Source organism: Denticeps clupeoides, chromosome 20 (genome assembly GCF_900700375.1).
Source record: "Denticeps clupeoides chromosome 20, fDenClu1.1, whole genome shotgun sequence".
In the NCBI taxonomy this organism is placed as follows: Eukaryota; Metazoa; Chordata; class Actinopteri; order Clupeiformes; family Denticipitidae; genus Denticeps; species Denticeps clupeoides.
Window position 1 is genome coordinate 15953220 of NC_041726.1, and position 12106 is coordinate 15965325.

The 12106-nt window shown below is 41.9% G+C and overlaps 1 protein-coding gene and 1 long non-coding RNA gene across 2 annotated transcripts; one reads left to right on the top strand and one right to left on the bottom strand.

Annotated features, from left to right (window-relative positions):
• The first annotated feature begins 3 nt into the window (after nucleotides 1-3).
• LOC114770243 (uncharacterized) lies at nucleotides 4-1434 on the top strand. Its single transcript, XR_003743328.1, has 3 exons — nucleotides 4-93; nucleotides 976-1011; nucleotides 1095-1434. It is a non-coding gene; the product is annotated as an uncharacterized LOC114770243 (long non-coding RNA).
• Nucleotides 1435-2928: 1494 nt separating this feature from the next.
• slc39a7 (solute carrier family 39 member 7) lies at nucleotides 2929-10130 on the bottom strand. Its single transcript, XM_028963960.1, has 8 exons — nucleotides 10002-10130; nucleotides 8786-9471; nucleotides 6527-6695; nucleotides 6008-6085; nucleotides 5652-5780; nucleotides 5281-5355; nucleotides 5008-5204; nucleotides 2929-4110 (listed from the first exon to the last, which is right to left on the bottom strand). The coding sequence occupies exons 2-8, from the start codon at nucleotides 9464-9466 to the stop codon at nucleotides 3856-3858; spliced, it is 1584 nt and encodes a 527-aa protein (XP_028819793.1). The 5' UTR covers nucleotides 9467-9471; nucleotides 10002-10130; the 3' UTR covers nucleotides 2929-3855.
• Between the last annotated feature and the right edge of the window lie 1976 nt (nucleotides 10131-12106).

Consider the following 12106-nt stretch of genomic DNA (forward strand, 5'->3'; position numbering starts at 1 on the left):
CAAGCTCGTTCAACCACGCTTCTCTGGTGGAAAGCGAAGATGCGGCACTGTAATGACGAGCGAACGAACGAACGAATACATAACATTTCATAAGTAAGATTTTATTTTATCATCTGCTATATTACGAAATGTTGTGTTCGACAAATAACGTTATTCATGTTACAGACCTGAGCATCTGTCTTCCCAGCCCCACCCATAGCAAAAGGCACAGCTTCTATATTTTGTGTAGTTAGTTCATTGACTATAGATCTTTTTCCAAAGTTATACAAGCAGGCTGATGGTGGGCTACAGGTGGGGAAAGACACAGCTTTTGTTCTTTGCAAATCTATACAAAATTCCTCTGTGTGTGGACCAGAGGATGCCTGTTGCTTTGGATAAAAGTGTAAATACAGTTGTATTTACAGTTTAAATGCTACAGGGTATTTTTGCATTAGGAAACCTAGCAGAAACCCAGCATTCAGTCAGAATTGCAAATGCAACTGCCAAACTGTATGAAGCCATGTGCAGTGCCACATGAAAGTAATATTTGGTTTGACATTTTATTGAAGAACTTTTACCTGCAATCAAAGCCTGCAGACAAGTTTGGCGCACCCATTTTTAGCTGCTGTCATCTTACTGTCTATGTGGACTAATCCCCCAGTTCCTGCCACAGAAAAAGTTCACAGTAGGGCTGGGGTTGGCCTGGTGATGAGCAATGCCTGTTTTCATCCTGACACGATGCTTTGAGTTCAGGCCAAAAAGAACTGCAGGGCCAGCACTACGCTGGGGCAAGAGGGGGCCAAGCCTCATTAAAAAGCATCCTGGCCCTTTAAATCAAACTTTTACAAGTTTGACAATATAGACAAAATTTACTACAGTAGCTGAAAAAGGCCCAAATTAGACGATTGTTCACCCCATCCCACGGTGCTCTGTTTTTGCTCCTCACCTCCGCCCCAGTATACCAGCACCTATTCACTGTCAAAACACTCCTGGCAGGTCTGTCTGTAGCATCTCCTTCCTCGTGGTGTCATGGTAAGATGATACAGTTGAATTAAATCTCTATAATCAGCTTGTAATCACTGTTATAATAAACCTCTACTCCACCTTGGTTTCAGAGCCGCTTCAACGCTTTGCTTCTGTTGGTATTGCGACAACGCATCACACCACAGGTGGGATACCGGGAGTAGGTTCCAGAACTTCATGCCAGTTGAGTTGTTGCACTGGATATCATTTCAGTATCATTTTGCAGTGTGATAACCTCATTCTCAAGAGCAGAGCTATTCAAGTGGATATAGTGCTACTACTGTAGAAGCTACGCAATCCCTTTAAATCAAACTTTTACAAGTTTGACAATATAGACAAAATTTACTACAGTAGCTGAAAAAGGCCCAAATTAGACGATTGTTCACCCCATCCCACGGTGCTCTGTTTTTGCTCCTCACCTCCGCCCCAGTATACCAGCACCTATTCACTGTCAAAACACTCCTGGCAGGTCTGTCTGTAGCATCTCCTTCCTCGTGGTGTCATGGTAAGATGATACAGTTGAATTAAATCTCTATAATCAGCTTGAAATCACTGCTATAATAAACCTCTACTCCACCTTGGTTTCAGAGCCGCTTCAACGCTTTGCTTCTATTGGTAGTGCGACAACGCATCACACCACAGGTGGGATACCGGGAGTAGGTTCCAGAACTTCATGCCAGTTGAGTTGTTGCACTGGATATCATTTCAGTATCATTTTGCAGTGTGATAACCTCATTCTCAAGAGCAGAGCTATTCAAGTGGATATAGTGCTACTACTGTAGAAGCTACGCAATCCACATCAATACCGGCACCAAATGGAAAACACATTTATCTGCCAATAGGTTAGCTGAATGCAAAGTCAGCAAATCGCTTCTAAAATTCTGACAAGATGTTTAGATTTCCTCATAACTTGAAAAGTCAAGTTGCAGAGTCTTTGCCCTGATGCTGAAGTTCTGCCTGCATGTGAGGGACGTTCTGCAGTTCACAGTGTTGCAGCCTGCTACCAGACAGCAGTTGTAGTTGCTTTTAAATGCCTTCACAGAACTGACCACGTTGATTATATGCTTATCCTTACACTGCAGCTCCAAATCATTCATTCATCAGATCAGTAAACTTATTAAAACTGGAAGCACTCAGATCAATGTCATGTGCCATTCCCTCACATCAGCGTATACCTGTGCTCTGAGATAACTGCACATCCATCCATGATCTCAGTTTTATTTTAAAGTCACCTGCAGACCCCTCAAATGCTTCTTTAACAAATTGTCAGTCCTTGAAAAATGTCTTGTTTTCAGCAAGAACGTGAATAATTTACTTCTGGGCTGTGTTTGTCTAGTTTTTGTGCATAGGTTTGGCTTCAGTAAAGCCTCGCATTGCATATAAGACATTGAATTTGACTCCTCCCACTCTGACTGAAAATGATCCGATTTTGCTCTTTTGGGTTTGTGTGATAAATGTTTGTGGTACACGATTAAAAAACAGCCGTTTATTGGCCCGGAATGCTTGCCGTAGTGACGCACTTCACCATCAATTGAAAACTGCGCGCCACTGCTTAAACAGATCAAATTTGCTTAGATTTTTTGCTTGTATCTGTAAATGGATGGCCTGTGTTTGCAAACCATGATTGACTTGCTGCTGTTGATTAAATGTGGTTAATTAAGATTCTGTATCATTTTGGTTGTAACATGTAGAAGACAAGGAGACTTTGTGAATGTGGGTTGTCTGTTTGAACTGTTATGGAACGTTTGACTGGACTTAAATATTTACACTGTGTTCCAAACATTAGTAATTCGTTAATTCTTGGTATCAATAACATAATAAAAAATTCCACAGTAATATTCAATAAAAATTTGTATTCTGGTACTCTGTCTTATTCAGTATCAGCTCCGGTTGTGAATTCTGAAATAAGCAATCTGGACCATAAGGGAAATGGAGGAAACAAGCTTTTATTCACCGTTAAGCCATAAACAATAATCAATATTTTTTGCATGTGGTCAGAATGCATTAGATTCAATGATCAAAGACAGACCTGTCATCATTTTGTTTTTAAATATACTGAAAAGAATGAGGCAAAAGAATGAGAGAAGGTGTGCAGGCCGCACACCGTATACTAGTCCGGTGCTTAGCGTGACGTCAGCTTTTTTTATAGGTGGACCGAAAAAGTTCAGCCTCGTACGCTACATTAAGTCTGTATGCATGTAGCGAGCAAAGATGATAGGATTTCACATTTCTACTAACCACAGCAACACTAAAGCGTTATACTGACATCAATGACTGAATAAAAGCTGTTCCACTGAAAGACTATGGATATCTGATAACATAAAAACGTTGAAGTGGTCTACACTTCCTAATGACAATTGAACCATCTACACTTGCAGCATGACAGGACATAATTCATTCAAATTCAACATCCAGCTTTTGGAATGGCCTGTGGAAATTGTTTATTCTGCCACATACAACAAGAACAGTACATCAATGACAAGTTTTGGAAAAAAAATGTCCCCATCACCTGATGCTAGGCAGAAATGTATGCAGGAGGTTTGGGTGTTCTGGACAACAATTTGGCCCACAATCTCACACTTGTCTAATGACCCTATTGAATTACAAGCCTCAAAGTGCTTGTTCGTGGAGGCACAGCTTTTTGCAGAAATGTCAACCGAAAAAGTGGAATGTAGTGGAGTCCTCTTACAAAATCATCCACCTGTCAGAATAGAAGAAGAAACAATCTACACCTCCCCAAGCCATCCCGTTCTCCCTCCAGCAGTAACATAGTATTACTTTCTTAATTCATAAGATCCTGAGTCTTTGGACAAAGTTTTTTCAAACTTTCCCCCTTCATCCCTCCCTCTCCCGTTACTCATATTCTGCGATGAGGACCATCATTCCCACTCCAAACAGCAGTGCAAGGATCTCCATCACTGACTGGCCGAGGCTGGAACGTCCCACCAGTAGTTCCGGCAAGACTGTCACTGTTGCAATGTAGACAAATCCGCCAGCAGTAAAAGGGAGAATCCATGCAGTAGCGGCTGCCCCAATGCCCTCGGCTAGGAGGGAGCAGCCTGTGCCAGCTAGCGCGCCGATGGCTGTCAGAAGCTGCAGACACATGGCCTGAATAGGAAAAAAGGAAACAACAAAACAGGAAGTAAACAAACAGCTTGTCTTTAGCCCAACAATGTGGACAAGAGTAGCCTGCTTTTATTTGGGTGGATGTCATTTCTGGAGTAGGGCCAATATATTGGGGTCATGTAGCAGAAAACAATATTTTGGTTGAAAAGTGGTAGGGAAAAAAAGTGACATGGAAGAAATAAAAATTAGGTGGGGAAAAAAAAAAAAAAAAAAGGTCAATCTATGCGGCCTGACCCGAGACCTGCTGCAGAAGTAGACATTATACAGTACTTATCATATTGAAAATGCATTCCTATAATATTTAAACGTTTGCAGAGTAATTTTGCATGTTTGATAGATTCTTAATTAGCATGGCGACCACATAGCACAAAAACAGTTGAGGAACTGTAACAGTGTCGTAGCGATATTATAGGAATGCATTATCAACATGCAAAGTACCGTATAAGATCTACTTACATTACAGCTGTTGGAGAACGTCCTCCCCGTACTTCCCATCTTGCAGGTCTCAGGTCAGGCCACTTGGACTGCCACATGTCACCAATATTTTTTTCTACTATATGACCCCTAGGGGGCTCTGTAGCTTAGCAATCCAGTGGTGGACCTAATTTGTTAAGAGTCTTTTTTTAAAACCTAGTGCAGAAAACGCTAAATCAGCATAAAATGAAAAATATCATGGCAGGTCTGCTTCCTCATAACAGTGAACCGTTGCAACTTAGATAAAAAATGTCTGATACATCGCATCTTTTTATTATCAATGCATCTGTCTACTAATAGATTAATGGCAAGGCCTAAATAATTGATTGGTAACAAAGCCATATTCCTCAAAACATTTACGGGACAATTATCATCTAAATCCGGCATAATAAATGACTGCTGTACCTTCTTTTTGGTGCACCCTGATTGTACCAAGATGGCAAAGTCACCAATTTCGTGGGGCACTTCATGCAGCAGGATGGTGAGGGTAGTTACAGTACCAACAGCTGGACCAACCAGGAAAGAGGCACCAATGGCAAGCCCATCTGTGAAGTTGTGCGTGAAATCAGCAGCAAGGTTCAGGTAGCCAGACACCTTAATGTCTAGATGAAAAAAAGATGTTTATTAGAGATGGTCTTTTTTTATAGTAGAACAAAAACTTAACTGCGATGTCCATACCAGACACTTTCTTGTCAACCTTCTTATTGTCCTTTTTCTTTCCGTCCTTGTCCTCTTCTCCGTCACTATCCTTTGCTTTGAATGTGAGAGTGATTGTCATTGTCATACACAGCACAGCAGATGGTGACGCAAAATGAAATGTCTGCATTTAAACAATTACTCTTAGTGAGTAGTGGCAGCCATGAAAGGCACCCGGGGAGCAGTCTGTCGGGACGGTACCTTCATCAAGGGGACCTCAGTGGCACCTTGGCTGGTTGAAACTGCACCCCTTCCTCACCCACTAGGTCATTACTGCCCCAATGTCAGCAACAAGATCAATATTCTGATTTGCTATTTCTCAGTCAGAATGAAAGTCAAGGATGTGTGCCTACCATGGGAATGTCCATGCGAGTGAGAATGTCCTCCTTTCAGCAGACGGACAAACTTCTCGACCACCAGGAACGCCATGATTCCTCCCAGGACCCACAGTCCCACTGACATCATGTGTGCATGCTTCACTCCTGAACAAAACCACACATAGCTTTCTACCACACTATGAGCAATTTGTGGTACTTTCTTACAATCATCATTACAGCTTACACATTATTCTTCAAAATGTTTCAGCACCCAGTCATTGTTGAAGTGAAGAATTTTAGATATTATTTAGAATAAAGCAAAGCTGAAATATTGTAGCCAGTCTGGTGCAATCAGACTTAAAGGCAGTTGGCAAAAAATAACAAGTGAGTACCATGGGAGTGCCCGTGATCAAGTGGTACTTCTTCGTGTGAGTGGCCATGTCCCTCATCTCCATGGTGAGAGTGGGGCTCTGTGGACAAAGAACACCAGATAACGATATCTTTACACACACCAGAAATGTCCTGGATCAAAACAACACTACTACAGCTATGAAATGTGAACAATAACCACCAATTAGCCATTCTTGGTCCATATAAACCATCTAAAATAATCATGAGAATAAAAGTGGTGCATGTTCTATTGGTCTTATTGGACATATGTAGATGTAAAAGAGGTTTCTGAGGAAAATGTAATCACATTTTTTGTAATTAATAAAAACGTTTAATTAATAAAATGCATTTCACCATAAAGAACTAGATATCCACGTTGTACCTCAAATTCGTTTTTGAATAGATTATTGTAGAAAAAAGCTTTGCTTTTTCATTATCAAATGGCTATAGTTGAGAATTGACTTTGATCAAACCCTTATAACAATATCAAAAACTATTTTTGACCACATAATGCAAATCACCCAGTGCATGCGGGATGAGGTGGAGGAAGGCATCTCCCAGTAACCCCCCTGAAGCAAAACTGAGCAGAACTTTCAGGAGACTTTGGTGCTGGTCTGTGTTGGACTGCACCGGGATGAGAAAGAGGATGAGGAAGGGTGCAGCACTGATGAGCAGAGTGGCACCCACTGCCTGTTCAGAGGTAAGAAAACAGAACCTAGTCAGTCTCACTTTAAATTCACTAACAAAGAAATGATCAGTTTGAACACTGAGAGACAGAATAACAAAAAATCCAGAAAAATGCATTTCAAAATAGTTATAAATTAATTCACATTTTCATGAATTAAATAAGAATTTGATCCCTTTTGCAGAGGTTTCTTGTAGTTGGAAACAAGGTTTGCACATATTTCAGTGCGGATTTTGTCCCACTCCTCTTTACAGATCCTCTACAAGCCATATTCAATGCCCTGGCAGGGGGAAGGAGGTTCCCCATCCATCCTCCCTCTGACCCAGTGCAGTTGTCCTGTCGCCGTGAAAAGCATAACGACTGCAGGATTTCAGTCCTTCAAGGCGTAGTGTGTTACCAACTGTTTTCTTGGTGACTACGGTCCTAGCTGCCTTGAAATCATAGACATTTATTTTATGGTTCTTCAATTTGTGAATAATGTCAGCAACTGTCACCTTCCCAAATGGGGTGTTACATACTCTTCCCTCTTCACTAGGCTATTCCTGATTCAGTAATAGAGATTATGTCAATTTAATGACAACTCCCAGTCTCAGAACTGTTTCTGTTTCTGATTGGCTTATTGGTTGAGAGTGAAAGCTGTGATTTGAGCGCATCTCAGACCTAGTGTCAGGTCACTTGGAGAACCTGAACCTCTATGCTGGAGATCTGGTGTTTTCTTTAGTGAGGTCAGCGAGATGAGATGAGAATCAGTGTGTGACTACAACCTCCACTCCTGTAGATGGTGTTGTAGAATTACTGCTTGGCTTTTCAAACAGAGTGGAATTTCGAAACATGACAGACCGATCAAAGCATTTTGTATATCAGCACTGTTTTTACATTTTCAGTGAACTGTAGAATATCGCACAGTATGTACAGTATCACAATTTATTGTGATATAATTGTATCGTGTCCCATGATGCATATCATATTGTGAGATCCTTGCCAATGCACAGCCCTGGCGTGTTTGTGTGTGTATATTCTCTCAATATGGTTTGACACAATATGGGACCATTATAAATGTAAGATTAGAAAACATTTGCAGAATACTGCAATACTGCAAAAAAATCCTGCATCATTTCCTGAACTGTGAAACTGTGCAAAAACTGCAGAGAAGTTTTTTAGTCACTCTGCTGAGTGACTAAACATGGGTTTCTGCCAACAAACTAATAAAAATATTTTTTTAACAATAGTTCTTTTAGACCATAATCGGAACACATGGAATTCTTTTTTTTTTTTTTTTTACTTAAAAAAAAAACACGAGACATTCTGATTTCTTCAACTTTCTATGTTGGAAATTAAGTTTCTGTGTTGTAAGAAAGTAAAAGTTTACACTGCACAGTCTGTAATCAACTTTTTTTTCATATTTGGGCCTTACACACACTAAAAATCACTTTAAAGCACTCATGCTTCAACTTCATGCTGAAACAAGCCCAAAACACTTGAAGTTCAAAATTGTCTTCAGGGATACTGTTACATACGTTGTTCTTAAGTATTTCACAGTGTTAGATATGTAACATGTTGATGGGAAAGTGTTGACACAGCTAGTCAGACTGCCCTTTCACCATGGTTTTTACTAAAAGCAACAATGGTATTAAGGTTCTTAGATGTGTGAAAAACCTCTTTTGCTTTATAAATTACTCCTACACTAACCCTTCTTTTAAAATAATGACCCCATCCCCCAACATACACACTTTGTTTTACTATACCAGTTAAACAGGGATGGAAAATATATAACAAGACAAGCTGTAATATATAACATTAGATATTAGTGGGGCAGTGAAGGCCTAGCGAATAAGGAAGTGGCCCCGTAATCAGAAGGTTGCCGGTTCAAATCCGAGCTGCACAATGACAATCACTTCACTTTCACTTTCATTAAAAAGAAACTTCCCTTAGTCTAGGCCAGTAAAAATAAAAGTAAAAGACAAACAGAATACTGGAATATTCTTAGAGTGGATGAGTAAAGCAACAACAAATATTGCTGTTCAAATAATCATCATGCACTTTTATACTAAACAAGCCCTTCATTTACAATAGATTCTTTAATTGTGCAAAATACCTGCATCCACAACTCCAACATGTCACGCTTGTCTCCTTCCGTTTCTCGCTTCCTTCGTTCTGCACTGTGCTGCTGGGAATGGCCATGCAGTTCCACATGCTCATGCCCATGGCCGTGTTGGTGATGGTCCTCGTGCGAGTGGCCATGGTGGTCGTGTTGGTGATGGTCCTCGTGCGAGTGGCCATGGTGGTCGTGTTGGTGATGGTCCTCGTGCGAGTGGCCATGGTGGTCGTGTTGGTGATGGTCCTCGTGCGAGTGGCCATGGTGGTCGTGTTGGTGATGGTCCTCGTGCGAGTGGCCATGGTGGTCGTGTTCGTGATGGTCCTCGTGCGAGTGGCCATGGTGGCCATGCGAGTGGCCGTGTGGGTCATGGTCCTCGTGCGAGTGGCCATGGTGGCCATGTGGATCATGGTCCTCGTGCGAGTGGCCATGGTGGCCATGTTGGTCAAGCACATCCTCCTCTGGCAAGTTGGCCTCTGCTGTCCACTTGCTTGCCCCATGATGCATCTTCACCACAGGTTGCCCATGAGAGTGACCATGGCAGCCTCCTTCTCCATGATGGTGCCCGTGATGGTGATGGCCATGGCCATGCATGTGTGCCTGAGAAAGCTGGGCAGAGTGGAACCCCACCACCACCAGTGCCAGCAGTGTTAGTGCCATAGTGCATTGCAGAGCAGCCATCTTGTCTGATCAAAGCAAGAATAATAATTAAAAAACATGATTAACTCCTGCTCTTCCAAAAGTCACAAAACATTTTAAACCAAGAACATTTCACTCTAACAAAACAAACCATTAATTTAACCAGATCTCCTACGACGAAATTAGTTAAGGTTTTCACAGGCTGATTGCTTAGTACTTAGGTTGCATGGTGACAACTTTATTTCTAATCATAATCTGAAAAGAGTTCATTGAGAAAAACACGAAAAAACTTCCATTCATTTTGCACCAGGCAAACAGTTGCTTATGAACCGGTGGAAGTGGAAACAAAAGTATACTTTGAGCATTGAAAATGTGACCTGATCGCCCTGCGCACATTTCCGGTGGCAGTGGCATCTTCTTAGCTGCCCTTCAGGCTTTATACCAACTAAAACGCTAATTACAAGGGTAACCATGCTAGCGTGTTAGCATGCTCTGCACAACTGCTGACTGAAATGCTGCCACAGCGTGCAATACAGAGCGCGTCATTTTAGACCAACGCGAGTGCTTTTCTACTCACCAGGATGACAGCCTGGACTGTGGGGGGTCAGTATGTGTGGAAAACAGACAGTATCCGGGTTTCCTAGGCTTATACTGTACTGCTAAGAGGATGTTACACTTTCAGACGTGGCACACCGTCAATTCATCGTAGTCTCGCGAGATCTCTGCAGCCACTGAAAAATCGCTTCTCGGGACTGTGACATCTCGTGAGATGGCGTATAGCGTCTGTGCGGATCCCCCGTAGTTTATACAATTAGAAAAGAGCATTTAAAAGTATTAATTATTCTGGGAAATGATTTAAGACGTTTGTCTGTCCGTTGTCAGCTGTCTTAAGCTTGTTTAGTTGGTAATGAAGGAAAAGAAAAGAAAACTTAACTAAAAATATACACATAAAATATAAAGACTAGAGAAATATAAAACAGTGGCCAGACATATTTGTATGGTTCAATTTGTCCACAGCAGCTGGTCACTAAGGTTCGTCTCAAAGGCCACTTTCCTTCAAGTTCACAACTCTCCAGCCTTCTGTCTCTCTGTCTCGTGGGGGCATTCGATTGACCTCTGAACCAAAGACGGGAATGGGCCTCCTTTGTGATAATGCAAATCAAGAAGCCCAATTGAATACCACTCGATTCGATTACCTACATCTGCATATCGGGCATCTGCCCCCCAAAATCTGCCGGCACCCACCCCCCCACCACACCCTTCTTGTGTTGACTCTGTGACCTTGGGGCGGCCCTGGCCCCTTCCCTTCTACCCCTGCTGACCTCACAAGACCCTCTGACAATCATGCACCCCGCCCTGGAGATGGCCTAGCCTGAGTTCAAGGTCTGTGGCCCTAAGAGTCTGTCCCTGGATGATTTTAATTTAATGCATCACTCTTTTGGGGTTCTTTTTTCTTTGTGCAGGCGCGATAGTGGTCTGAACTCCAAGCTTATTCAATGCTAAGTCAACTGTTATATTTGCTTTTTTCTTTCCCTTCTTGATTGTGCTTGGCTAGTCCTTTAGTTTAGGCACAAATAATAGCAAAACATGTCAGGTTAAAGATGAAAGCTCCAGGATTTAGTGTTTTCTCAATAAATACATGTGTAGGCTGTTTAGGATAAATTCCAACGTACAGTACAGGCCAAAGGTTGAACACACCTTCTCATTCAATGTGTTTTCTTTATTTTCATGACCCTTTACGTTGGTAGATTCTCACTGAAGGCATCAAAACTATGAATGAACACATGTGGAGTTATGTACTTAACAAAAAGTTGAAACCTGGACTCCACAGTCACCAGACCTGAACCCAATCGAGATGGTTTGGGGTGAGCTGGACCAACAAGTGCTAAACACCTCTGGGAACCCCTTCAAGACTGTTGGAAAACAATTTCAGGTGACGACCTCTTGAAGCTCATGCCAAGAGTGTGCAAAGCAGTAATCAGAGCAAATGGTGGCTATTTAAAAAAAAAACTAGAATATAAAACATGTTTTCAGTTATTTAACCTTTTTCTGTTAAGTACATAACTCCACATGTGTTCATGCCTTCAGTGAGAATCTACCAATGTAAATGGTCATGAAAATAAAGAAAATACATTGAATGAGAAGGTGTGTCCAAACTTGGCCTGTATTGTATATGTGCAATGAACTCCTCCTGTTAGGTGTCACCACAGCAGATTCTTGTCAGCACAATTCATCTGGCAAAAGTTTTCGCAAAATGCCCTTCCTGATGCAACCCCTCCCAAAATGCCCTTCCTGTTGCAACCCCTCCTGCACCAAGAAATGGACACCTGTGAATGCATTACCTGTGAGTCTGACTTGAGTTGGGACTCCCCAGTCATGAACAGGAGAAAAAATGATGACCTACAAAAACCAGCAGTCAATTTTTGGGCAAAGACCAAATAGAATAAGAGAAAGTGAAGTGACTGGCATTGTGAAACACTGTAGCACAGCACACAGTGCAGGCAACGAAATGTGTCCTCTGCTTTTAACCCATAATTTAACTCTCTACACATGAAAAACAGAGATCTCTGATCCTGCTGCGCCAGGATCAACCCAGATGTTTTAGTGCACCATATGGAGGAGGAGAAGAACTGGCAGAATGCGAAGGCTGGAAACACGGGGGTCCAGTGTTTGCCCCCAACT

Excerpts from the sequence above, each read along its gene's own strand:
- slc39a7 (XM_028963960.1), bottom strand. The coding sequence starts at position 9,466 with ATGGCTGCTCTGCAATGCACTATGGCACTAACACTGCTGGCACTGGTG. Across the intron at positions 5,205-5,280 it reads GGTTGACAAGAAAGTGTCTG|ACATTAAGGTGTCTGGCTAC; the intron begins GTATGGACATCG and ends TTTTTCATCTAG. Across the intron at positions 4,111-5,007 it reads CAGGGTGCACCAAAAAGAAG|GCCATGTGTCTGCAGCTTCT; the intron begins GTACAGCAGTCA and ends TTTCCTATTCAG.